Consider the following 23,794-nt stretch of genomic DNA (forward strand, 5'->3'; position numbering starts at 1 on the left):
GTAACCGTGTAACATAAAATGATAAATGAAGAACGTACTTAATCGAAGCTGCCAATGTTGCTCACCAATGATCAACACGGCAACGCGTCAATTTCAATGGGAAAATCATTGCCTCGCTTTCAAGCTGACCCAATAGATTTCGAAACTCTCCTCGTAGTATTAACAGAGGTAATTGCGTTCATGATTTATCACGTATACCAATCGTTTCTACTAATATACTCTTGTCGTTCCGCCTTATCGTAAATAAAAAACGAAACGATTCGACCCATGGTTCCTCCGTGGTTTCCACGGTTCTTCGAACGTCTGCTCACGCAACAAGTCTCCCACCGCGAGGATGACTTATCGCGCCCCTATCGTGACTGGAACTTGCTCCACTTCCTTTTCCACCTCGCGCTTCCACCTTGTGCTTTCAACTTATCCACGTGATCTCACCATCAAAGACAAAAAAATCTCGTGTTTCTTCGGCTTTCACTTTGCAAATGTTTGATGGTCGCTTAACGATCCAACCAATTCAACTTTCTCGTCCAAACACGCAACAAGAATACCAGCTCGCTCTTGACAACTGGTCTACGTTCACGAAAGATCCTGCTCACAACGAATAAGGAATATTTTATGCGTTATAGCCGGCATCGAGATATATACAGGTATTGACTCTCTTGATGGCGTACGCTTTGTTCAAAACAACGTTAAATAACGAGCCGGTTAATGTTCTGCCGGTCATATTCTCGTTAAAAAACAGCACGTTGAATTCTTCGATCCCGGATACGCGATATGATTTAATCGCGTTCACGTTTCCCGGCTCTGAGCACCCTTTTACCGTTCCATCGTTTCGTGTTTCGTTCATTATTGAAGAGAGTTTTTCTCCCTCCGTTAACAATCGCGGCCATTTTTCGGGGAATATGTATAACTTCGGTCCTCCAGCCATCGAACAATGCTTTCAATTTTCACGAACAAACACAGAGTCGCTCGAACATTTCGATTTTGTGAAATCCAATTTTTTTTTTAGAAATAATATTTTTCAACGTAGCTTTACTTTTACGTTCAACTCGATTGCAAGGTCAAAGGCAATATCACCACTGTAGTTCAGCTTTGTTCGGACACTTCTCATTATATCCGTGTTTCTTTACTCGCCAACATTTTCATCTCTCGATTTCTTGCCTTGCCTATCTTCCATGAATATTCATTCGAAAAATGAATCGCGCCTCTTAAGCTTATCCCTGTGGAACAGATAGCGTAACGACGTTCCCTGGACGCTTGATCACGCGGACATTTGATAAGGAGAATCGGAAGACGATGGACAAGCTGCAATTAACGCGCTCCACCTACGGACATCGAGACGGGCAACGTATTATTTCGCTTACAATTTAGCCCCATCAGGGATATATTTGTCGCCCACGCGACGTTCCGAGGTGCCAGGACCATGGAGCGCACCAGAATTCACAGTTTATGGAGAATCGATACGAGCCACGTAGTTTTGTTAACGGCCGCATTAAGCTATCACGCGAGAGTGCCATTACCAAGTCGATCGTAAGTAAGGCTGAAGTAACGATGCTGCGTGGAAACGCGTCTTGTTACCGCGTTTCTGAAAAGCAGAGCTTCCCTCGACACGGCTACGTCTTGGGCTCGTTTTACCTCCGGTGCCTGCATACAAACGAAACGTCGAAACTTTCTTCGAAAATCTTATGGTTATTTCGCGCGATGGACACTGCCGAGTCAAGCAATGGCTCCATTTGCTTTAACAATCTTCCAGTTGCCTCGCGTCGATGTAAAATTGGACGCTGTATACGATTTTCTACGTTTATACTTGTTTTTTTTTCCTCTGTTTATTTCTTTTTTATCGTACGGAATTTCTGTTTATGTACACGGGTCTTGGCGATAGAAATTTGAAGAAGATAACAAATAACAAGATTACCTAAGAAAAGAACACGTTAGAATGCAGAAAAGAAATTGGAATTCAGATGTTTCGTTTTGTCGAACGATCGAATCATCTAAACCAAATATTCGTAGGTAATAAAGCCACGAGTTAGTAAATCCTATGGATCTGTTAAGGATGGATTTCCAACGAGACGTCAGGATCCTGGCAGCTCTAGAGGATCGCAATATCGCCCGGGTCCTGGGTGCTTGCTGCCGCGAAGAGCCATATTGCGTAGTAATGGAGTACCTGGAACATGGAGATCTCTGCCAATTCCTCAAGACGCATATCACTGCCGAAGATGCCCATTCTATGCCGATCGGTGTCAAAACGCTCAGGTAACTATCCATTTAACGACGCTAGAAAACCAATCATCCGCGAATGTTCGTGCATTTGTTAAATTTAAACGTAGAAATATGTACCGAATGCGGATAATATGCAACAGTATGAAAAACATCCGAAGTAGAATGTACCTTGTTACAGCATTTAGAAAATGAAATCACAGTCTGATAAACTTCAGACAGTAAATAAAAATTGCATCAGGTAGAGATGGGATCTTGGAAATATCTTTAAAATAGTAAAATCGAAACTATCCGCGTACTTTCAAACACCTAATGAGTGACGATTTCGGAAAAAAGAGAAAATACTTTTAAGTAGATTCGAATCTTCACAAGGTGGGTTAGAACTCTTTGCGAGTATCCCGAGTAAGCGGTACTTTCAAGTACAATCAAACTTTCAGCAAGGAGATTCGAGCCTTTTATGAGTACTTTAACCAGAAGATTAGTCTGTGTAATAGCTTTCCATCTACAACATCGAACTCTAGTAAAATCTTAATCCACGTTGTACATAATCTATAGTATTTACGCTTTCTATACTTATAACTACACGTCGTATTTTACAGTATTCGCCAACGTTATATCACTTTACAAGTACAGAAACTGCAATAAAACATCAGAAACTGTAACGAATATCGTTCGGATCGTACGGAAATTGACCCGGATTCGCAAGTACACAGTGAGATTGATCCCATGCCTACGAGGCAACGCGTGAAAATTAATCAAACGCTAAAATTTCAATAACTCCTCCGGTGAAACATCGGCGTTCGTCAGCAAGACTCGTGGTTTAGTTCCATCCGCTGTGGCGAGGCGTCGCGAAGTTAACACCCAATAAGTTTCGCCCAGGTTGGAGTTTGAAGCGTTTATTAATCGTGAGCGACGTAGCCTTCGAGTACAGTCAGCAACCCCCTTCGCGTTCCGTCGTTTCCGACGAACCCGTCCGTCTCTTTCCAACCAACCAGGCCTTCCTCTTCTCTGTTCCTCTATCTGCCTTTCCTATCACCCCCCCCCTCTCTCTCTCCTTGACTCACCCTAACTCTGAAAAGCTTGCAGTCTCACGCCTTAACTTCGTCCTCTTGCAACTCACGCCGCTTTCCTCGTTTCAGTTTCAACTGTCTCATCTACATGGCGGCGCAAATCGCGTCGGGCATGCGGTACCTGGAGAATCTGAACTTCGTGCACCGGGATCTGGCTACTAGGTGAGTACGACGAGAAGTTCGAGCGAACGTATCCGGCCGGATCTCTCTTTCCCACGAGGATAAACGCGTCTTAGAGGCGCACATCCAAACTATCATCGTTTCGTTCGTAGCGCAGATGTTTTGTTACTCTAAATAGGAGGAGTCGACAAGAAAGAGAGAAGACAGAGAGATACGTAAATGTTGTTTCGACTTCTAGCCCGTGGAATACAACAGGGAATGCGTATAAATGACGTCCTTTAATCAAGCTGTTTCGTACTCTTCGCGATTTCATTTCCCTTTAACCGCTCGTCGCGTCGGCGCAACACAGACGTAGCTACGAATACGGAGAAAGCAATTTTCGAGGTTCCTGAAAGGATTACCGTGATGTGATATTCCATAGAGGAAGACGAATTTCTGTAGCTTTCGCTTTGGAATATAATCCTGTGTTTTCGTACTTACATTCGATTCCGAATGGCATTTTCTGGTTTTTCATCCACCATTCCGTCTCTATAAGACACTATGCGAGCTAAGAAAATTCTACTTCTTTGTTCTATGATTACACATACTTGTGTACAAAATATTCCAGTAGCGTGATTATTTTTTTGTACCGGTAAAAATGTGTATCGTAATTTTGAAAGTTACTTTTGTGTTTATAAAAGAAATCGTATAATCGATATGCCTCTAAGCATTCTGGAAATATTGATATGTGGTGTAAAAATAAAATTGAAAGAATTGACGATTAACGAAATGGTCAGAAATAAATACCGCTTAAAGAAGTGGTTCTTTAGAACGTGATAAGCATCAGTTCGCAGGAAAGCGAAAACCCGATATCGGGGTTTGTCGCTGAAGTTGAAATTAAATTATAGCTTTCCCAGAGCGCATTTCCATAAGCCCCCAAAACAAACGAAGCCGCAAAACCACATGGGAAATCAGCGATTCGTTAGCGATACGTCGAGCGGAAAATAGCAAGAACGGTAGTTTATTTTCCCGTGGAATAACGATTAAACGTGTACGTTGCAGTCATTATCGGCTATGCGTCAACATCAAAATTGTTTGCTCGGTTTATTACAACTATAAATTAGTTCGACCTGGTTGTTCGTAAAATCCGGCGTAACTTTCCAGTCGTACGAAATTATCACAGCACGAATCTCCTAACAACGTACCAGTACCAAAATTACATTCGATTCGATAGGAAGGCCCGATAAACTTTTATAGAGTGTACAAGCGTGACACCCCGTAGAAAGAGTATTTTCGTAATATGGGACATTCCCAATTCTACGAAACGTTCCGATATCGGTGCGATCAATTTTATTTCGATGTGTTTCACGCGTCATTCAATTTCGCCAATATTGTTCCTCGCCCAGTACGTGATAGTAATAGTCCACTATATTTATATTTTTCAATTAATGGACCCGAAATAAATTTGCTCGAATATATTTTATGTCCAACTGTATTTCATAAAAAAAAAAAATTACTTCGCTTAATATAGGTATTTACTTTATTTTTATTGATATCGACGAGGCAATAGATTTGCTAAAAATTTCGGAGAAAATCCTAAAGACTAACAAATGCTCTGTTATTGGCCAATAGAACTGGATGATCTTTGACATCCCGCACAAGGCGTATAATATCCAGGATCAGAAACCCTTGACTTTCACAGACAAAAGCGTATATGTATAGCCAGTATGCAACGAAACCCATCCATGTTCCTGTTATTGAAATGCAATGGCCATCCCCGTTGAATCGATGGGAAGTATAGATGCACGTATGTGCATATGTGCTCTACATACATATTCACGCTAACCGCGGTGCTCTTACAACACGTGGAACCTAGTTTCCGGTTGACCAGTGTCTCTCAAACGACCGCTCGTAAATCTTAATAGAATACCAGGATGCGTTTCCTGCACGTTCTCTCCGTAGTATTATTAGAAGCAGATTTAAGTCGATCTCATCATCATCATCCACGCCATTCCCTAAATACATCGGACATTTTTATTTCTTTTTATGTTTCGATAACAATTAATTTAACATTGACTTTAGAAAAATGATATTTAATTATTTTCATATTATCGGTCGCAAGTCCAATGTTTCTGATGCAAAGCATGATGTTTCCTGCATTTTTCTTCCTCTTTCTTTAGTCACGATGTAGGTTAATTATAGAGATGGAAATTCCAAACATCAAAGTTCGTACGGTCCGAGTCCTCAAACGATCCGACGAAAGAAAACGTATTTCTCGGTTGCCACAAAGCTTTAAACAGCCCTTTGTCGATTCAAAGAGAAGATTCTTGTTGTGAAATTGCAAAAACTAAAGTTATTTTACTATCAGCTTTATTAAATCTTCGCGTATAACATGCGATATCCGTGATCGCGAGAGAGCTGCACACGAGATCCGTCACACACGAATTTCAACTTTTCACGAGTGAACGGAAAACCGGAAAATAACCGAGCTCTGTTTGAATATTAACGAAAACACGAAGTTACACGTTCGTTGGGCAATGTTTAACAAGGAACGTTTCATAAAATAAAACTCTGCAATTCGTTCAAACAAAATTCGTGGCCCACTGGAGTATTTCTTAAACAATTAAACACACGTCACATGTTTTTCCATTCTTTGTTTTACCATTTAACCTATTTGACCACTGCTGAAATATTTATATTTCAGTGGAAAATTCAATACAAAATTCAATTAACAAGGTAACAATTCTCGAAATCAGAAGAGAAAAATAACTGTAAATAACTCGATGAATTTGACTCGTTAAATTTTATCAGGTCGAATCGTGACTCGTTCGATTTTCGAGAATTCGTAACGAGGCGGCGAGAGGACGTTCGACGAAAATATTTAACCGGCTTTTACCGAGCTGGTCGTCGAACGTGAACGACCTGTTGTCGCACGATGTAACTGGAGAGCAGCCGCAAACGCGGTGAATCCATTTGCAAAGGAATCAGAATTTCATGGTGGCCCGGAATTTAATCAAAATGTAATGCCGTAGATAAACGTTCGTCCGGATGATAAGCGTTGACGCGACGAACCGACGATTTCCAGCGAAACATATGATTCTGCGGGAATTTCGTCATGATCGTCGCGTAAATTCTTCCGCTGACTGTAACGCGTTGAAAGAGCAACGTCCACGATAGGTGGCCCATCCTCTGGCATAAACCTGATTCCTTTCGTCCATCGAAACATCACGCGTGCATCGCGTGCCACGACCAATTAAGCTCGCATCGTGAAAAAGGAACTGCTTTCTGTGAAGTCTGAAGTAACCCTGAAAGAGGAATTAAGAGATCAGCTTATTACAGACCTCTTACGAACCTCGTAATCCAAAGCTTATAATCTTCGTCCCTAAAAATTCTCTTTCAAGAACAGGTAACTTTGTACCTCTGTTACATTCCTACATGTTCTCTTCTTGATTCATAGTCAATGACTCGTTACTTTTCCAACTTTGTCTAACATTGCACGGGATAACATTGATTGACCAACATATTGTAGTCAGATATAAAGAAAGAATATTTCGTATTCGAATTTGAGACCCGAGATTTGAAGTACTTTTCAGAGGGTAAGATAAATCTCGCTGGGAACCAATCGAGGTTTAAGCGAGCATGATGAAAATCTGAGTGAAGGTAAAAGGGAAAGAATCAATTGGAAGGGGCGAGTTCACGTATGTATCGCCGGTGTCGGAGAAGCTCCGCAACCCCGACTGCCTATCCTAACACTCGCCAGCCAATTTCTCCTGGCACCTTATTTTATTCGCGAGTGCGCGCCGTATAAAGTCATTCTCGGAGCCGGACCAAGTGGAAAAGAGGAAAGAATCGATCGCTGATCAAACGGTAATGCAATTCAATTGGCACGATCGAAAAAAGGACGAGAACGGACGGAAGGGTTCTTCCTTGTACGTGTATACGTACGTATATTCGTGTGCGTCTATAATAGTCGAAGAAAGGAAGAACGTGCGTGTGATCGGGATATAAGAGAGTATATGAGTAAGCGCGTATGAGTGAAACACTTAAGGATAAAGAGAAAGACGATAGAAAGGAGCAGCACACAAGCATACACATACACAGAATGGTTCTATGTGGTCGTCAGGATAAGAGCAATACCAATAGCGATGGTGGTGGTTCGTGATGGTGATGGTGTTACCAGAAACGGCAATAGTGGTCGCACACGCCGCAAGAACGTGTAGCTCGATCATGGAGAACGACGAAGACTCAATGTAGGTACTCCAACCCCGACTAAGCGTGGCTCTTCCTTTGTTCCGACTTCGATTACAAATGTAGAGAATAGCTTTCTCTACCTCCCACATCCTTCTACCGTCCCTTTCTTCTTTTCCTCTCTTACTCGCTTCCTTTTTCTTTTTTTTTTTCTTTTAGATCATTCACCTCTCCCGTCACCCTCTTTCTAGCGACAAGAGCAACCTCTGCTACTCGGTTTTCGATCTGACGGCGTCCAGACATCACGAGGTCGAAGTCCGGCCGATCGCACACAGGGCCTTCGAACTCCTTGGCTCGACGACTAACGCGAGAGCATCGCCGAAGACACTTGAACGCAGTGACAATCGATAATAGCCGTACGAGTGACTCTTCTCGAGTTGTCGAGGGAAAGTAGATACCCTCTGTCTTCGGGGAGGATTCGTTCGTCTGAACTCGAGCAAGAAGTCTTCTGTCGCGCATTACGGACCCCCTGAATATTTCAAGACCCTCTTTGATGAATAACTTAATACCGGGACTGAGTAGTACCTAAGTAACGAAAAATCGTAAGCAAAGTCTACAGTGAGTGTGGAAAGCTCGCGAGTAGTATTTATAAAATATAATTAGCGACGGAATACAGTTTAACAGAGTAGTTCGAATTAGAACATCAGTGGTTTGAGGTTGGTTCGTCAGTCGTTAGCTATCGCCGCTTGTCGCGAAATCCAATTATAATCGAGTCAAACATACTGGTATCTGCAGATAGACACTTCCACTTAATATAATTCACACAGAGGCTCAATAGGATCCGGCTAGTGAACATTGCTTATTGCATTAACGTTCTGACCCAGGACTTCCGTGGATCAGGTTAGCATCGTTGTCGCCGCCGTCGTCGTCGTCGTCGTCGTCGTCGTCGTCGTCGTCGCCATCCGTGTACTCCAGGAACATGCTATAGCCAATAACGTGATCGATAAAGTGCGGCTAATTACCTAGGTTCTGGCTGCAAATTGAAGCTTTGTTCCACCGTCGAAATTAATTGACTCCATTCACTCGATAGCGCTGGATACTCAAATACCGTTCAGTTGCTCGTTTGTCTCGGCGAGAATTATAGTTCGTCTTTGAAAGCAGGAGGCAGTCCGCCGACCGACACCAAAATGGAATGCTGTTAGATGGATATTTCGCGGTGTTCGAGTGTCCTCTATGAAGACACGAATTAACACCGTTTCGCGACAACGAGAAACGTATACGGATGTGCTCGACCATCGTGCAACTTCGCTACAGAATTGATTCATTTCTATTAATGGACGAACTTTGTAATTCGCGTCGGTTATCGCGTGACAACGTTCTTGTCACTTCTCCGTAGCCTGACTCCCTTAACTTCGTTCTTGAAAGCCTTATGAAAGGAGAATTCACCTCCGTGATTTAGAGTTAATGGGAATCTACTATTACAAACGGCGAATTAATTACAGAATTTGGTGCTTCTAAGAATTAGCAACTGTTTATTTCTTAAGTTTTTATTCTTCTAGAAACATTCCATCCCCCAAAAACCATGGAAACGAGACGTTTAATAACATATTTAAACGTTCAAGTCTATCTTAAACCTCGCTAATTATCACAAGCAATGGACGTTTCGGGATAGATCGAGCCATAATTAAGCACAACTCGTTTCAAATCCAGTTAGAATTAAACCAGCATCTGAATTATATATTATATATAAACTAGAATTATAGCAGCATCCATACAACCATACACAAACGTATATAAATCTGCTAATGTATACAGTACATACATAAACGTGTACACGTGATAGAACACGATACGTCCGTATTTATATTCGCATTCTTTTACGACCGCGAACCTTATCCCGTCTCATAACGATCCGCGATGATCATTCAACGGTCCAGCCAGTCGCTTGTAAACTTTGCCACAACGTTACGTTCGTTTTTGGAGTTGCGCGTGCTTGTACAGGAAACGTAGCTCATCTACACGTACGTGCAAATACAGCCTGCAGGCAGCCATTCCTGCTTCCGGTCGGCTACCATGCACAGAATGCGTACGCGTATGCAGATTGGCGGCTACGCTATGCACCCCACATACCGACGAGAGATCGATTTGAACCGTGCCTTTTTCATTCGAAATGAATCGGTCGGAAAAGTATTCGAATTCTCCGGCTGAAGTCGAAACTGATTCACGTATCTGCGGCCGAGCCTACAATCATTCCCAAAGTGTTCTCGATACAAGTTTCCCCTTTGAGGTGCACAGAGAAAACTGCACCCTTTTAGCAAGCGAAAGCTACAAACGAAACACAAGAGCCGATCAACGTTTCCTGTCCACGTGAAACGCGCTGGAAACGAAATTTGACAGACGAAATAACACGAATCAAAAACCTATGGAAGCAGTTATCGTGCGGTAAATTAGATGATCGTTAGCAATAGCGATAATAACGATAAAAGCTCGTTCGATGTTGTTTCGGAAGTTAATTAAGTGGCGCAGATCGGAACGTTTGTAGAGCAGAACAGTCGATTCATCGCGTTCATCGATAACGATGATTTTCGATTACAGGAATTGCTTGGTGGGCAAAGCTTATCACATTAAAATCTCGGATTTTGGTACGGACAACGAATTGTACGCGAGCGATTATTACAAAGTCGATGGCACGGTACCCCTGCCGATACGCTGGATGGCCTGGGAATCCATATTCCTGGTAAGCTTTATTCGAACGATACCAATCGAACGCGATATACATTGCCTCATGCATGCATGTTTTCGAATTGTCTACAAATCGTGTATGACCGATATACGAAGCTATTGTAGTTCAAATCGTCGCAATATGCCTGTATAATTCAACTATATCTTTTTATCGTATGATCATTTAAATATATCTTTAAGCAATCGTTCGTACCAATTTTTACTGTTATCAGCTTTTGTTTTTATTACATACATACATACATATATGTTTTCTATATATCTAGTTTTAAGCATTATCGAGTTAAATATCAAAACAATGTTTAAAAAATGTTCGATTCTCATTACGCACGATAAAGTCCATTTACCGTTACTTTTACTGCTATTTATTTTAATAGTCGTGACATGGATATAAAAAAGATTTTATCGATTAGACCCAACTTGAAAACAAACATACATAGAGATTTCTAAGATCAAATCTAAGCAATATCACGTGCAGCCAAATTCTTTGTAACCAGAAGAAACCAATAATCGATACGATCGTTCACAGGGCAAGTACACGACGAAGAGCGATGTATGGGCGTTTGCCGTGACCCTGTGGGAGATCTTGAACCTGGGCAGACGGGTCCCCTACGAGCACTTGTCGAACGAGGAAGTGGTCCAGAGCCTGCGACGATTGCATCGCGCCACGGAGTGTACCGACGCCGATGGCGAGAACAGCGGCTGCAAAGAGAATACCGATAACCTTTTCAACTATTTACCGCAACCGACCGCGTGCTCGAAGGATATTTACGATTTGATGCTGGATTGTTGGCGACGTGAGGAGACCGAGAGGCCGACCTTCCGGGAGATCTCGATGTTTCTCCAGCGGAAGAACCTCGGCTACGCGCCCACGTCCTGATATTGAACGTCCGGTAAAGTCGAGGAGCACATGGTTCGTGGCGGTTGCCACGCGTGCCCGGCTAAACGACGCTCGAACATAGACCATGGGCTGGTCGAAGACGCCGTCTACCCACATTGGATAACCATGAGAACAAAGTTCTGAATTCTTCGACGAGGCGAGCTTTCGATGTACTCGAACGAAGGATCGAGACGCGTAAAGGTATAGAAACATCGAAGAAGAAGATACAACGATAAGGTTCAATCTTGGTTTCCGGCAACGAAATCGAACTCTTCAGGCTGCTTACATAATTTATTCCACGAAACAGTTCTTTCGAACGATGCCGATACGAAGAGATATTCCGTAGGGGCGTTAAAGACTTCGAAACGACTTTCAGGGAAACTGATGTGAATAATCCATCGCGCAGCACTGTCGTAGATATAAAAGGACTGTCCGTGTCAAAGTCGAAATAGTAGGAAGATACTCGAGGAAATATCGTATTTGGTTAGTACATAAGTCAGCGAGATTCGTCGAGACGCTAGATGATCTAGACGCGAGAGCATATTCGACGAGACCGTTGTTTAGACGTAAGACGCATATAAGGAATACAAATGTAAAACTGTGAATTCGACAATCGAACGAAGAGAACGCGAGGCGACTTTTGTTCACCGAAGTTGTTGGACTGCGCGAAATCTGTTGACAGTTTCACACACGAGACAGCAAAGATCTCGAGCGATCCGTTGATCCTCGATATGATCGTCGAAAATTTAGGAGCAATATCGTGTAATTATAATTCAGCTGTGAACATTCCTGCATGGATTTAAAGATATGTCTATATCTTCGAGGTAAATAAGAGATACTCGCCGTTTAAGATATTAGAAGTTACCCTTTGGAAAATGTCTTTCCTTTATAAAGAAACGATAAAAGAAAAATAAGAAAATGGCTGAACAGGAGAAGGGAAAGGAAAGAAATTGCAATTGTATGGCAATATGATAACTAAGTATCAAACTCCTCCGTGGGTTGTCAATCGAGTAGACAAAGGGAAAAAAGATTATGACATATGAAAAAACGAGTATGAATGCGTGTGTTTGTGAACGTATAGGTGGTTACAATTCATCGTGCGTAAATTTATCGTAATCGTTAGGCAGCTCGATAGGGTTTTGCTTCGAACGAAGCGAACGAAGACTATCGAACTTCTCGTGTAATTCGTACACGATAGGGCTCTCATCGCATACATCGTAAACTAGAAAGATTCGCCATGGTATTATTTTATGGCTTCTGTATTCGGTCGGATTACATTAAAATTAGGATAATATTTAGGAACGAAACTAAATCGTTAAGTTATTAAGCAGAGAATCGAATTGTAGATTGAAAAAGACTTAACAAAGTTTTTAGCCTCGGCGAATGTATCGAAGTAGCAATTTTCGCGTGAGAGCTCGGCGATATCATGTAGTTCGTGATTCACGAAGATATACATATTTCGCTGTTGACAAATGGTGACTCTCACCATGACTATGACACATCATAATTGTAACTTTATATGATAGGCGGGATCAATACAAAGACAAAAAAAAGAACTAGTATATTGTACATATAGACGTACATCGAGAAGTAGGAGACGTTTATCATTGCGCTGAGAGAGACAAACGCGAACGAGACGACGAGATTAGCAGCGTACAAGCAATTCGTCTTTGCGTGTCGTCTTTGGAACCGTGTTCCTTTTTGTCTCTTTCGTCAACACGATTCCGTTGAGAAACCAACGGAATTGGTCGTTCTAAGGATAGCAACAGAATATTTCGGTGTGAAGTCTGGAACGTTATCAACATATCGGAGTCTTGGTTTCGTAATGGAACAAAGCAAGAAAATAAAAATGCGAAGGGACAAGAAAACGACGAGTTTATAAGATTTCCAAGTCAGATGTTCGTTTAGCGATGCTATTCTCACGACATTCAACTAATTAATCATTCGATTCGTTATGTTCCGTATGTATTTATACAAGATGAATACTATTAATAGCATTCGCAATATCTAGTAAGTAGGTGATGTTACCGTTATAACATTAAAAATACTATTTATATATCTTAATGTAACGCCGCGTAAGAAGTAGATATATCAGAGACATAGCCGTTCGTATATAAATCGTACGTGCGTTGAATTTAAACGTAACATATTCGTAAGTTTGCTTCTCTGTCGTTGAACAAAGGAAATAAAGAGTCGAGGAAAGAAGTGGAAAATAAAAAAGGGTAAAAATATACGAGATAATCATAATATAAATTCAAATCAAGCGTAGATCAGTTTACGATGTTATCGATAATAAAAAAAAAAAAGAAATATTAAGGGACACTGTTTTCCGTATTGATAACGTAGGACAGTTTAACAGTGTAGAATTTTATACTGAAATTGGGCACCTTGTTAAAATAGAGATTCACACGAATTCATAGTTTTCACTTCATTAGCGTCAAAGTAAAGAAAAAAGAAAAAAAAAAAGAAAAAATTGAAAAGAAACTGCCGTCACTCGCATGTGACATCAGAAAAACGAATCATAGTTGCGTTTAGATTCATCGATATAAGCATATTGCTGCCTTTGGCTGTATCGTTGCCCCTACTGCTAACGAGTAACTCACTTGTCTACTCATGTGATAATTTAGTATATCTCTACGTACCTACCTGTACCTACACCGGTTCGGAAATCTCAGTAGTAAAGAGGTTTATTTATCTTACGTTGCGTTCTGTCTCAATTTCGTCGACTGACAGAATTATCTTTATTGATAGAAACTAAAAATGAATATCAGCTGATGAAAGATAGCTTAAGGAACGAAGTTTTCTTAAGAGAACTTCATAAAAAATTATGTAGATTCGCTTCTGATCTCCTAAGATTCAACACAAAATTTTCTTAAAAATGCACGTTCTTCCCTCTATTTAAATATCTGTCCTGCATTATTCGAGTAATTTAGTATTGTTTCCAATGATCGTTAAGAATTAGAACATTGAAGAAATCTATTAAAACGAAGAACAAAGATAATCCATTTATATAGTAATTATTTTAACGACATTGTTACAACGAATCTTATCTCCTGTGCTTTTAAAAGTTGATCCTTTCCTTTTCGAAAAGATATTCTGTCAGTAGATATTCTCCATCATTATTACATCGATCGCTTGAAAACAATCGTTTCAACGAATCTAATAATGTTTCATAAACGTCACTTTGGTTCGTGAGCTCTACGTTGATTTCGACGATCCCAGTTAACGGGGTGAATTGGAAATCGGTCGAATTTTCTGTGAAGCGAACGAATTTCGTTTCTCTTCTGTTCCCTTTGAACGAATGTTTTTCGACAAGTGTACGATCGACAATCACGTTTAAGCCCCAAGGCTTCCGGGATCGCTCAATCTTCCATGTTGGTGCTATTGCAAATAGTATTGACAATGAGAAGAGCATTGCGTAAACAGTGGAATTGCCGTTTCGTTCCAATTTTCTACTGTAACCGAGTCCACGACGAGTTTTATATTAGATTTTGCAAAGTATTTATTCGCATTTTCCTCAACCCGTTTGTTTAAGTACGTTTTGCATGGTACGAAATAGCAAAAGATTTCTATACAGGGTACTTTTCCATTATTGACTTACTTAATGGATTAAGTATTGAAGAAAAGAAATTCCTATTTAATCTCGTGGCCGAATTGTAATAACTTTCGTATATCGATACTCGCATAATATTTTATTAATTGTACTGTATTTATTATATATTATATTTATTACAAACATATCCTAAAATTTCTAAAGATAACATTTCTTTACAGAAAAGGTGTGATCGTTTTAACAAGCATTCGATTTAAAGATGAATACAAGATTATCGAAGGTGCACAAATATTTACGAGTTGAGAACAGGATTAAATAGATTAGATGAAAGTTATTTAGCAATTTTCCAATACTTAATTTATTTAATTCATTTAAAACGAGCCCCGTTGCTGAAGCAAATCCCTATTACATTGTTTGCAAGAAATAAACAAAAAATACTCAGCTAACGCAGATTATTTATTGTACACTGAAATAGGAACTTAAATATATAAATTTGACAGGGTTAATTTTCCAGTCTATGTTTACTGAATATTTCTTGTTTATCTTCATCAATACAGCTAAAATCTGTAACTCTTTTTACGACAAATATATCAACGAATTTGTTAATTAGTTATCGAATTCCATCATGTAAAACGAACTTTCCATAGTTTCGACTGTTTTAAGCAAATTTCTTTTATAATTTCGCAAAGATAAAAGAGCGTCATTAACTGTGGTCTTATTGAATCAGATTCCCGGCACACCCGATTGTTAATCTGACGTGGAATTGAGAGAAATGTAGAGGTAATCACGGAAGACTGTGCAGAGCTCACCTAGCTATATCTTCTACTCAGGCACAGGCAATCTCTGGCTTTTTCACTATAACATACCATCATACATTTAGTTTTCGATTCATCTTGCATTTTTCTCTTCGTGGGACAATAATTTTCAACAACCAATAATTTAAATAAACTACCAAAAAATTATCAAATATTGTATTGTAATATTCCATCTAGAAAATAATTTTTCATCGACTTGAATCATTTCTTGTGGTTCTATCTTGGCATAAGAATAATATAAGATAGTTCTCCTTGCTTTATTCTTGTCAAAATAATACCGAATAATTGTTACAAAACATTTGGTAGGCAATGTTCGTCATCGGTTAGCATTATAATGAAATCTGATGTCAGCCGGTTGATGTTCTTCCTGGCAACTAAGCGTATTTGGTAAAAAGTGGAACTTAATGTTGCAGAATCTGTAAATATCACACTCCAGGCGAATCTGGTAAATGTGAAATGTTTCATCTGAATGATTATAATCATTAACACGTTAAAAAAAAAACAAGGAAGAGGGAAAGAGTGGGAAGGAAAGAGAAAACCTGCTAATAGGCCGTGAAAGGTTGCCTAGGCCTGCTCTATGCTATTAAACCTTAATCGTTATAGTCATAAAATTATTTTGTACTAAAAACTGTTTATAATTTTGTATCTAATCTCTGTAAATACCAAGCAGATTGTCTATGGCTAATAAAGCTTAAACAAAATTGATATAACTAGACTATGTAAAGGGAATTATATATATATATATATATATATATATATATATATATATATATATATATTTTAATTAGTGATAAGAAAGCGAGCGAGAAAATGTAATTAAATTTCACTGGAAAACTGGTAATATACCAATGTACAACGATCTAGGAATTATTTGTACTATACAGGTGACAATTTAAGGGACAAATCATAAAAGTATACATGTTACTCAATAGCCACGTATGTGTATAGGGTACTCCATTCCATATTTGTTCTGAAATTCCGATCGAGAATAATTATTATTATATATATATAGAAAATAATTATCTTACATTTCGTTACAAATTTTCAAGGTATTAAATAAATATAACATAATAAACAGTCTTAACGTTAATTTATCATGTCTGATTAACGAGAAAAGTTATTTTCTATTATCGTTTAAATTATTTAATTAATATTAACTTATATACGAACACAAGATTGTCGCGGAATTTTAGAAGAAAATGTTTCGACACTTGAGAAACCCTGTACAGTATTACGGTGTAGAATCCAACTAGTCATTTATGACACTTTATAATAACTAAAGTAAATCTTTTACAAAGAAACACGGCATACGAAGAACGTGTTGTTCTAAATTATGTTTTAATTAAAAAAAAAAGAAAGAAAAAAATTGAAATGTTCGCGCCCTAAAAATAAATGTTTCCACATGCACCTTTAACATAATGTCCTTTTTATTTCTTCTATTATAATTACATGTACGTTTGTACATTGTTATAAATGAAACCTATTTGTCAACTATTGTATTATTTCTATTTCTATCTGTCTGCCTCTAAGTGCGAACTATCACTTAAACGTTATTGACGGTAATCTAAGTCTTGCGTAAGATAATTCTATTCGTATATCTTATATGTATGTGTCGATAAAGACGGAAGTACACGTTGTAAGTTCAAGTAGCAGGAAATCGCGGGAAGCACAACGATAAAACCTATTTGTATCGAACAGTCAAATGAAACAATATTACACATTTCAACGAAAACCTACTATTTAGTAATTCTTTGCCTTTCCTTCTCTTCCTAAGATGAATTAAGCATTGAAAAATTGCTAAAAAAATGTGTATTCAATCTATTTAATTTTACAAACTAAGCATTGAATATATCCAAATATAAATTGTATTCAAATATTTAATACGGTATTATTAGACATTGGATGAAAGTAATTTATGCTATCAGTATTAATATATAATTCAAATGACTATACCAATCTCGTTAAAAAGAACAGGTGTTCTCAAATCACATGATGTTCATAAATATATTGTTATTGTTATTGAATTGAAATGAAAAGTATAATATTTTTGTTCAATTAAATGTTGTATAGCAAATTAAAAAATGGATTTAAATGTGAATAAACAACACGAAACATACAATTTTAGTAGTCATAAAAAGAATTACAAAATATTAAAATACCATTGTTTAAAAATTAGATTGACAAAGAAACAATGAAAATGTAATCGTAACTTATTTATTTGCTCAGAATATAAGTAAACTATGAAAATATGTTAAACATATAAAGATCATGTCTTAAGTATTGCAATAAAATAAATTTATATGTGACATTCAGTCTTGATTATTCAAGTATAGTTGGACGTAATAGTTTCGAACAATGTTTAACGTTAGCAATTATTCAGATACAAAAATGTTTTGTAATTAAAAAATAATGATCTTTAAAAGTATTATTTATTTAAAAAATGTTTTATATTAAAACTCCTACAGGACAAATATCGTTTCATATTATAGAAAAGTGCGTCCTTGATAGGTTAGAATACTTACAATTATTGTACGAAGGTAAACCTCATGAATTTAATGGTGATTTTGAGTATTTATTAGAAAATTCAGTATATGATAAAATTGGACATTTTATATTGCGGTAAGTTTTTCAAGCGATTACAATAATTATTAATCTTCAAACATACAAATTTATGAGGTTTTTTTAATATAATTTATTAATTCATTATTTAATGTAGCAATTCTGTAATATATAAATAACTGTTTTAGATTATTAACATCTGTGTCACAGGAGATATGTAATTATTGGGTAATCAGAGAAACGTTATTATTCCAAACTAGGCTGAATTATATTTTACCAAGACAACTATATAGGCTATTTAAGAGTATTTTATATCAATTAGGAGAGCTTAAAAATAAAAAAGGACTGATTAATAGAACATTAATCGATATATGTAATTTCTTCTCAAAACCGCTTGTCTTTAAACATATTGTATCAAAAAATCATACAGAGGATTGTAATTTTCTTAAAACTAAAGGTATACACACACACACATATATATATATATATAGGTCAATTTATATTTCTAATTTAATGACTTAAAAATTACGTTAATTTTTATTTTTTCAAGTGAGACATGAGGCAATACCAGATTTAATAAAGAAAAGAAAACTAGACTTGAGTGCAGGATATGCTATTGTATACTGCTCCAACTGGAAAAAAATATTAAAATCATTGTTTTACACTTATATAAGTAATGAAGTAATATGCATGAAATCAAAAGCGCAATATATTATAAATCAGGATATTAGACTTAATTACTTATATTACAAAATTCATTCTAAAATATTGCAAGAGAATCAAATATCTATCAAATATGGACATATAACTAAAAAAAATATAGACATAGAAATAAAAAATTTTCCGCTTTGTATGCAACACCTGCACACAAAACTAAGGACGACACATAGACTTAGTCACTATGCTCGTTTTTATTATAGTTTATTTTTAAAAGATGGTGGAATGAAACTAGAGGATGCTATAAATTATTGGAAAGAAGAATATTCTAAACCTCATTCCTGTTCTTCTAATTGTTTACATAATTGGAAATCAAATGAACGAAAATTTATATACAGTATTCGTCACCTTTATGGTTTAGAAGGATCTCGGAAAAATTATAAATCTCCTACTTGCGAATTGATATGTGTAAGTAATATTTTCTTATGTCAAGAAAGTTTGGTATCTAGTTCAAACTCATCCCTTTTTATTATGTTATCAGATGAATACATCAAATCCCATGTATGAAGGAGGATGTCCATTTAAAAGCTTTGATGTAAATACTTTAAAAGATCTTTTATCTTTATCATTATCAAGTGATTGTGTTACAAATTTATTGAAAACTACATGTTCTCAAACTCCTCAGATTTCTTGTGCTAAATATTTTAGGATGCTAAATCAAAATAACAGCAATAATATTGTTATTAATAGCCCTTTACAATATTATTTTACAATGATTAATCAAATTTAAATACATAAAACATGAATTTGTTATTAAATATAAATTAGAAGCATTTTAATCTCAAATATTCAGTGCAATAAAATATAAAAATAAAGCTATTTATTATATACATTTCTCTTAAATTATAAAAATTAAAATTTTTTAAGGACGCTTTCTACAAGTGCATGATTCACACCATTTTTAACAAATATACAAGTAACACCAAGTTTACCCACATCAACAATATTTCTATCTTCATCATCAAAAAACACCATATCTTTATAATCAATTCCTGATGCTTTTTGAATCCTAAAAAACAATAATTTATAAAAACAACTTTTCCTAGATAAATGGGAACAAATAAAGCTGAAATTTCATTGATACTTACTTAGAAAAATGAGTTACTTTACATCCTGGATAAATTTCTTTATATTTCAAATACTTGTCCCAATTAAACAGATTTAATAATTGTTTGGCACCTTGTATTTCTGATGTACGAGATGCAACACCAAGTTCATATCCTTCTTCATATAAATGTTTTAATACATCAGGTACTTCTTTGTAATATTGAATAATTTGACCACGAGAATCTACTACATCATTTCCTTTCCTTAAACGAATTCAATAGAAATTTTCACCGATTATAAAATCATATATATTAAAATTATGTTCCTCGAACTCACTTTTTAAAAGGAGGAATAACATGAGTATCAACCCAAAATGGCCATAAAGTATAGTCTGAAACGTTATTAAATTGGTATTTTATTAAATTACTATTTTAATAAAATACCAATTTGTTTATAAGAAAACAATTAGAAAAGTAAGAAAAAAAGAAAAAGTTTTTAACCTAAATCAAAGATAATTATTTTCGGTTTACAGTTTGTTTTACACATATTTTGTTCCTGATTTTTACTGTTTATAACCTTAAATTGGAATTATTGCACAAATAATATTGAGAGAATTTCTGCAGTTCTATAAATTATATATATTTAAAATATAATTTTTATTTAAGATTGACGATGATATCAAAATGATAACTCTATATACGTAAAAAAACTACGATCATATATTGCTAACGTAACTACAGTAGTACTTAGTAGTATAGTAAAGTACTAGCAATTGTTAAAAAATTGTTTCTTATATAAAAAGGAGAATAAAAATTATATTTCATATATAAGAGAATAATATTAATTCTTTTAAGATTAACTTTGTATTTTTAATGAAAACAATCTTATACGATCATTAGATTTTCATATATGCGGCAATCTCTTATTTCCACCAATAACATTAAATTCCTGTATTTCGTTGCAACCAATCAGGAGGAATACATGTTAAGGCAATTTTCTAACTTATGTGCCTTGTTGTATGTATCTTCAGTAGTAGCGTCAATCTCGCTTAGCGAATTTGTGGAATCGTGAGCTGTTGATTAAAAATAATTATTAAATTTATCATAAAATTACTATTTTAAATAACAACGTCTGAAGGTATACACGTACGTTATATTTATTTGTATAATTAACAACAATAAGTATTATATATTGTTTATACATCGCAAAGATTACGAACGTATATTTTGTTACATTGCACGCTATTGGAGTTGTTTTTATCAGATTGTATTGTTGCTTAAATTGATTTTAGTTTTTTGTATATTTATCATCATACGAATATATTTTATAATTACATTAATTTAAACAAAAAGAGCGAAGGAAAGAAAGTAATATAATATATTTTTTTGTATTATACCACATCTGAAACAATTTTGGTATGTTATATTGCTAATTTGAATAATTTTTTGATATTGTAAATTACTCAGTAATTTCAGTTTATAGTTATTTTTGATCTATGCAATATATCTTGTATATAATAGAATGTCTTATTTACCCTTTTTTAATAATAATTTGTTAATTTAACCTCTATTCGTTTAGTTTAAATCTAAATTAAAAAAGTATATGATACTATATTTAGAAAAAATATATTTTATTACTAGCATTTCTATCCTTTATATGTATATATCTTTATATATCTTATATATTTTATATATCAATAGTATTTTATATCTTTATTGCAGAAATGTCTGAATCAGATCTTTTAGCTGCTGATCATATTGATGGTCTAGACGGACTTGAAAATGGTCAAGATGGAGATGCTATTATGCAGTGCGATGGCGTAAAACGTGAATTAAATGAAGCAAATATTGATGATCCGGTAGCTTGTTTTATTTTATTATAACAAATAAATAACAAATGTTTTTGTTACTTTTTCTTTATAAGTTAAATTTTTTTTATATTTTAATTGTAGGAACTAGAGGCTATTAAAGCACGTGTTAGGGAGATGGAAGAAGAAGCAGAAAAATTAAAACAATTACAATCCGAAGTGGACAAACAAATGAATATGGGTAGTCCACCCGGAATAAGTAAGTTATAGATTATATTAAATTTAGCATATATCAAAATTTAGTGCTATAATTTTGTACATGAACATTTTTTTTTGTAAATGATTACATAATATTTTGCCAAATTTTTAGCAAGTCCATTAAATATGTCACTTGAAGACAAAATGGAAGTTGATAATAGGTCCATCTATGTTGGTAATGTAAGTTAAATGTTGCATCCAAATTGCAATAAACAACTTTTTATTTCATTAAGAAGTTATTAATTAATATACATTATGCAAAATTAAAGGTTGATTACGGTGCCACAGCAGAAGAATTAGAGCAACATTTTCATGGTTGTGGCAGTATTAACAGAGTAACAATATTGTGCAATAAATTTGATGGACATCCCAAGGGTTTCGCTTACATAGAATTTGCAGAACGTGATTCTGTACAAACAGCTATGGCAATAGATGAATCTATGTTTAGAGGACGTCAAATTAAAGTAATGCCTAAAAGAACAAATAGACCTGGATTATCAGTGACAAATAGGTGCTTTAAAAATACATTACATGTATATTATATCTATATGTTTCTTAAAGATAATAACTACAGTATATTTAAATAACTTTAAGGGGGCCGCGGGGAGCACGAGGTTACCGAGGTATAGCCAGAGGAATCATACGTGGTAGTGCATATTTCGGATATAGACCTATAAGACGACCTAGGTATATTATAGAATTAAATATATATTTATTTATAATTCAAATAAAATAATATTTCTTTTTAATATTCTCTATACATAGAAGCTATAGGCGAGGATACTACATGCCGTATTGACCGTTTTAATGTATTTTACTGCAATTTGACAAATTGAGGTAAGTTTTTATATTATTGTGATTTATAAGATATTTTGTTTATGTGATTGTTCAAACATAAAATATCTGATGAAAGTATAATAAATTTTTATACATAAAACAATTACATGCATTAAACAGAAGATTTCTGATATGTTTTGTATTGTACAATCACACTATAAAGTTAAAGATCTTTTTGTTTGAACAACCAATGTATGTATTATAGAACAATGCATTTATAGGAAAAGCTGGTGAAATAATAAATGTTAAAAATAATATTATTCCAAAATTACAAATACTAAGATAAATGATAAAATAAACTATTATAACATTCACTAGCCATTCCTGAATAAATGTAAAATTATTATTTTTCCAGTGACAGTTATTGTATGTACTAGATCCTTGTTTTAATGTTCTGATGTATCTATATAATTTAACAAATCTTGTAAACTTTTTATGACGTCAAATAATTTAAAATTAAAAATGCTATACAGAGTATCCATCAATCTTTTACAGTGGATATTATAAAATTTATATCTAGATACATTAGCTTCCTTAGGAATGTGCTCGAAATTCGTATTCATCCTTAACACTTGGCCATATTTTAAATATTATTAAAAACAGAAGAAACACTTATATTGAAACATTTTATTTTTTTATTGTACTCTAATCTACTTATTGCCAAAAGTTTTGCAGATTTAAATATTTTGTATTGTGCTGTTCGTAAATAAATAAGTGATGTTCATATTTATATTGTAGACTTATAGAATATGGCCATGTGAACTGTAACACTAAATATTGTAAGTTTTTGTGCATATCTTATTTTTAGGTTACACAAAACTTACATATTTCTATGAACACGCATTACACTATCATGCAGTTAAAGTGTTTAAGTAAATTCTTATGATATGTCCACAGAAAAAAAAACTGATACGATGGGGAAAAAAAGAGAAAGAAAAAACCTCATGTCAAAAGAAAAAAAAAAAGATTGGACAAAGATGGGCACAATTATTCATATTTGATTTAACAAAT

The 23,794-nt window shown here is 35.4% G+C and overlaps 3 protein-coding genes across 8 annotated transcripts in view; 2 read left to right on the top strand and 1 right to left on the bottom strand.

Annotated features, from left to right (window-relative positions):
* Positions 1-16,060, top strand: part of LOC117233158 (discoidin domain-containing receptor 2-like) — a 157,968-nt gene extending 141,908 nt beyond the window's left edge. For both annotated transcript variants that reach the window (XM_033493187.1, XM_033493188.1), the window contains exons 13-16: positions 2,050-2,250; positions 3,354-3,446; positions 10,167-10,308; positions 10,840-16,060. In XM_033493187.1, coding sequence (XP_033349078.1) covers positions 2,050-2,250; positions 3,354-3,446; positions 10,167-10,308; positions 10,840-11,190 — 787 coding nt within the window. In that variant the 3' untranslated portion in view covers positions 11,191-16,060. The remainder of the gene's footprint in view (positions 1-2,049; positions 2,251-3,353; positions 3,447-10,166; positions 10,309-10,839) is intronic.
* A 1,794-nt stretch (positions 16,061-17,854) lies between these two features.
* LOC117233482 (polyadenylate-binding protein 2-B-like) lies at positions 17,855-23,702 on the top strand. 5 transcript variants are annotated; one of them, XM_033493839.1, is made up of 8 exons: positions 18,014-18,177; positions 21,603-21,739; positions 21,833-21,947; positions 22,059-22,126; positions 22,216-22,457; positions 22,541-22,633; positions 22,712-22,783; positions 23,681-23,702. In XM_033493839.1, the coding sequence occupies exons 1-7, from the start codon at positions 18,150-18,152 to the stop codon at positions 22,743-22,745; spliced, it is 717 nt and encodes a 238-aa protein (XP_033349730.1). In that variant the 5' UTR covers positions 18,014-18,149; the 3' UTR covers positions 22,746-22,783; positions 23,681-23,702. The 5 variants fall into 5 exon arrangements, with proteins under 5 accessions (XP_033349729.1, XP_033349730.1, XP_033349732.1 ...); XM_033493841.1 differs by lacking the exons at positions 18,014-18,177; positions 23,681-23,702 and adding an exon at positions 20,891-21,018 and having other exon boundaries at positions 22,712-22,745; XM_033493840.1 differs by lacking the exons at positions 18,014-18,177; positions 23,681-23,702 and adding an exon at positions 20,899-21,026 and having other exon boundaries at positions 22,712-22,745.
* Positions 19,279-20,609, bottom strand: LOC117233483 (magnesium-dependent phosphatase 1-like). Its single transcript, XM_033493843.1, has 4 exons — positions 20,382-20,609; positions 20,218-20,272; positions 19,923-20,144; positions 19,279-19,843 (listed from the first exon to the last, which is right to left on the bottom strand). Exons 1-4 carry the CDS (start codon positions 20,425-20,427, stop codon positions 19,687-19,689), a joined length of 480 nt encoding a protein of 159 aa, XP_033349734.1. The 5' UTR covers positions 20,428-20,609; the 3' UTR covers positions 19,279-19,686.
* Positions 23,703-23,794: the final 92 nt, after the last annotated feature.

The sequence above is a fragment of the Bombus vosnesenskii genome, unplaced genomic scaffold (assembly GCF_011952255.1).
Source record: "Bombus vosnesenskii isolate JDL3184/JDL3185 unplaced genomic scaffold, Bvos_JDL3184-5_v1.1 scf7180000013295, whole genome shotgun sequence".
NCBI classification, from domain to species: Eukaryota; Metazoa; Arthropoda; class Insecta; order Hymenoptera; family Apidae; genus Bombus; species Bombus vosnesenskii.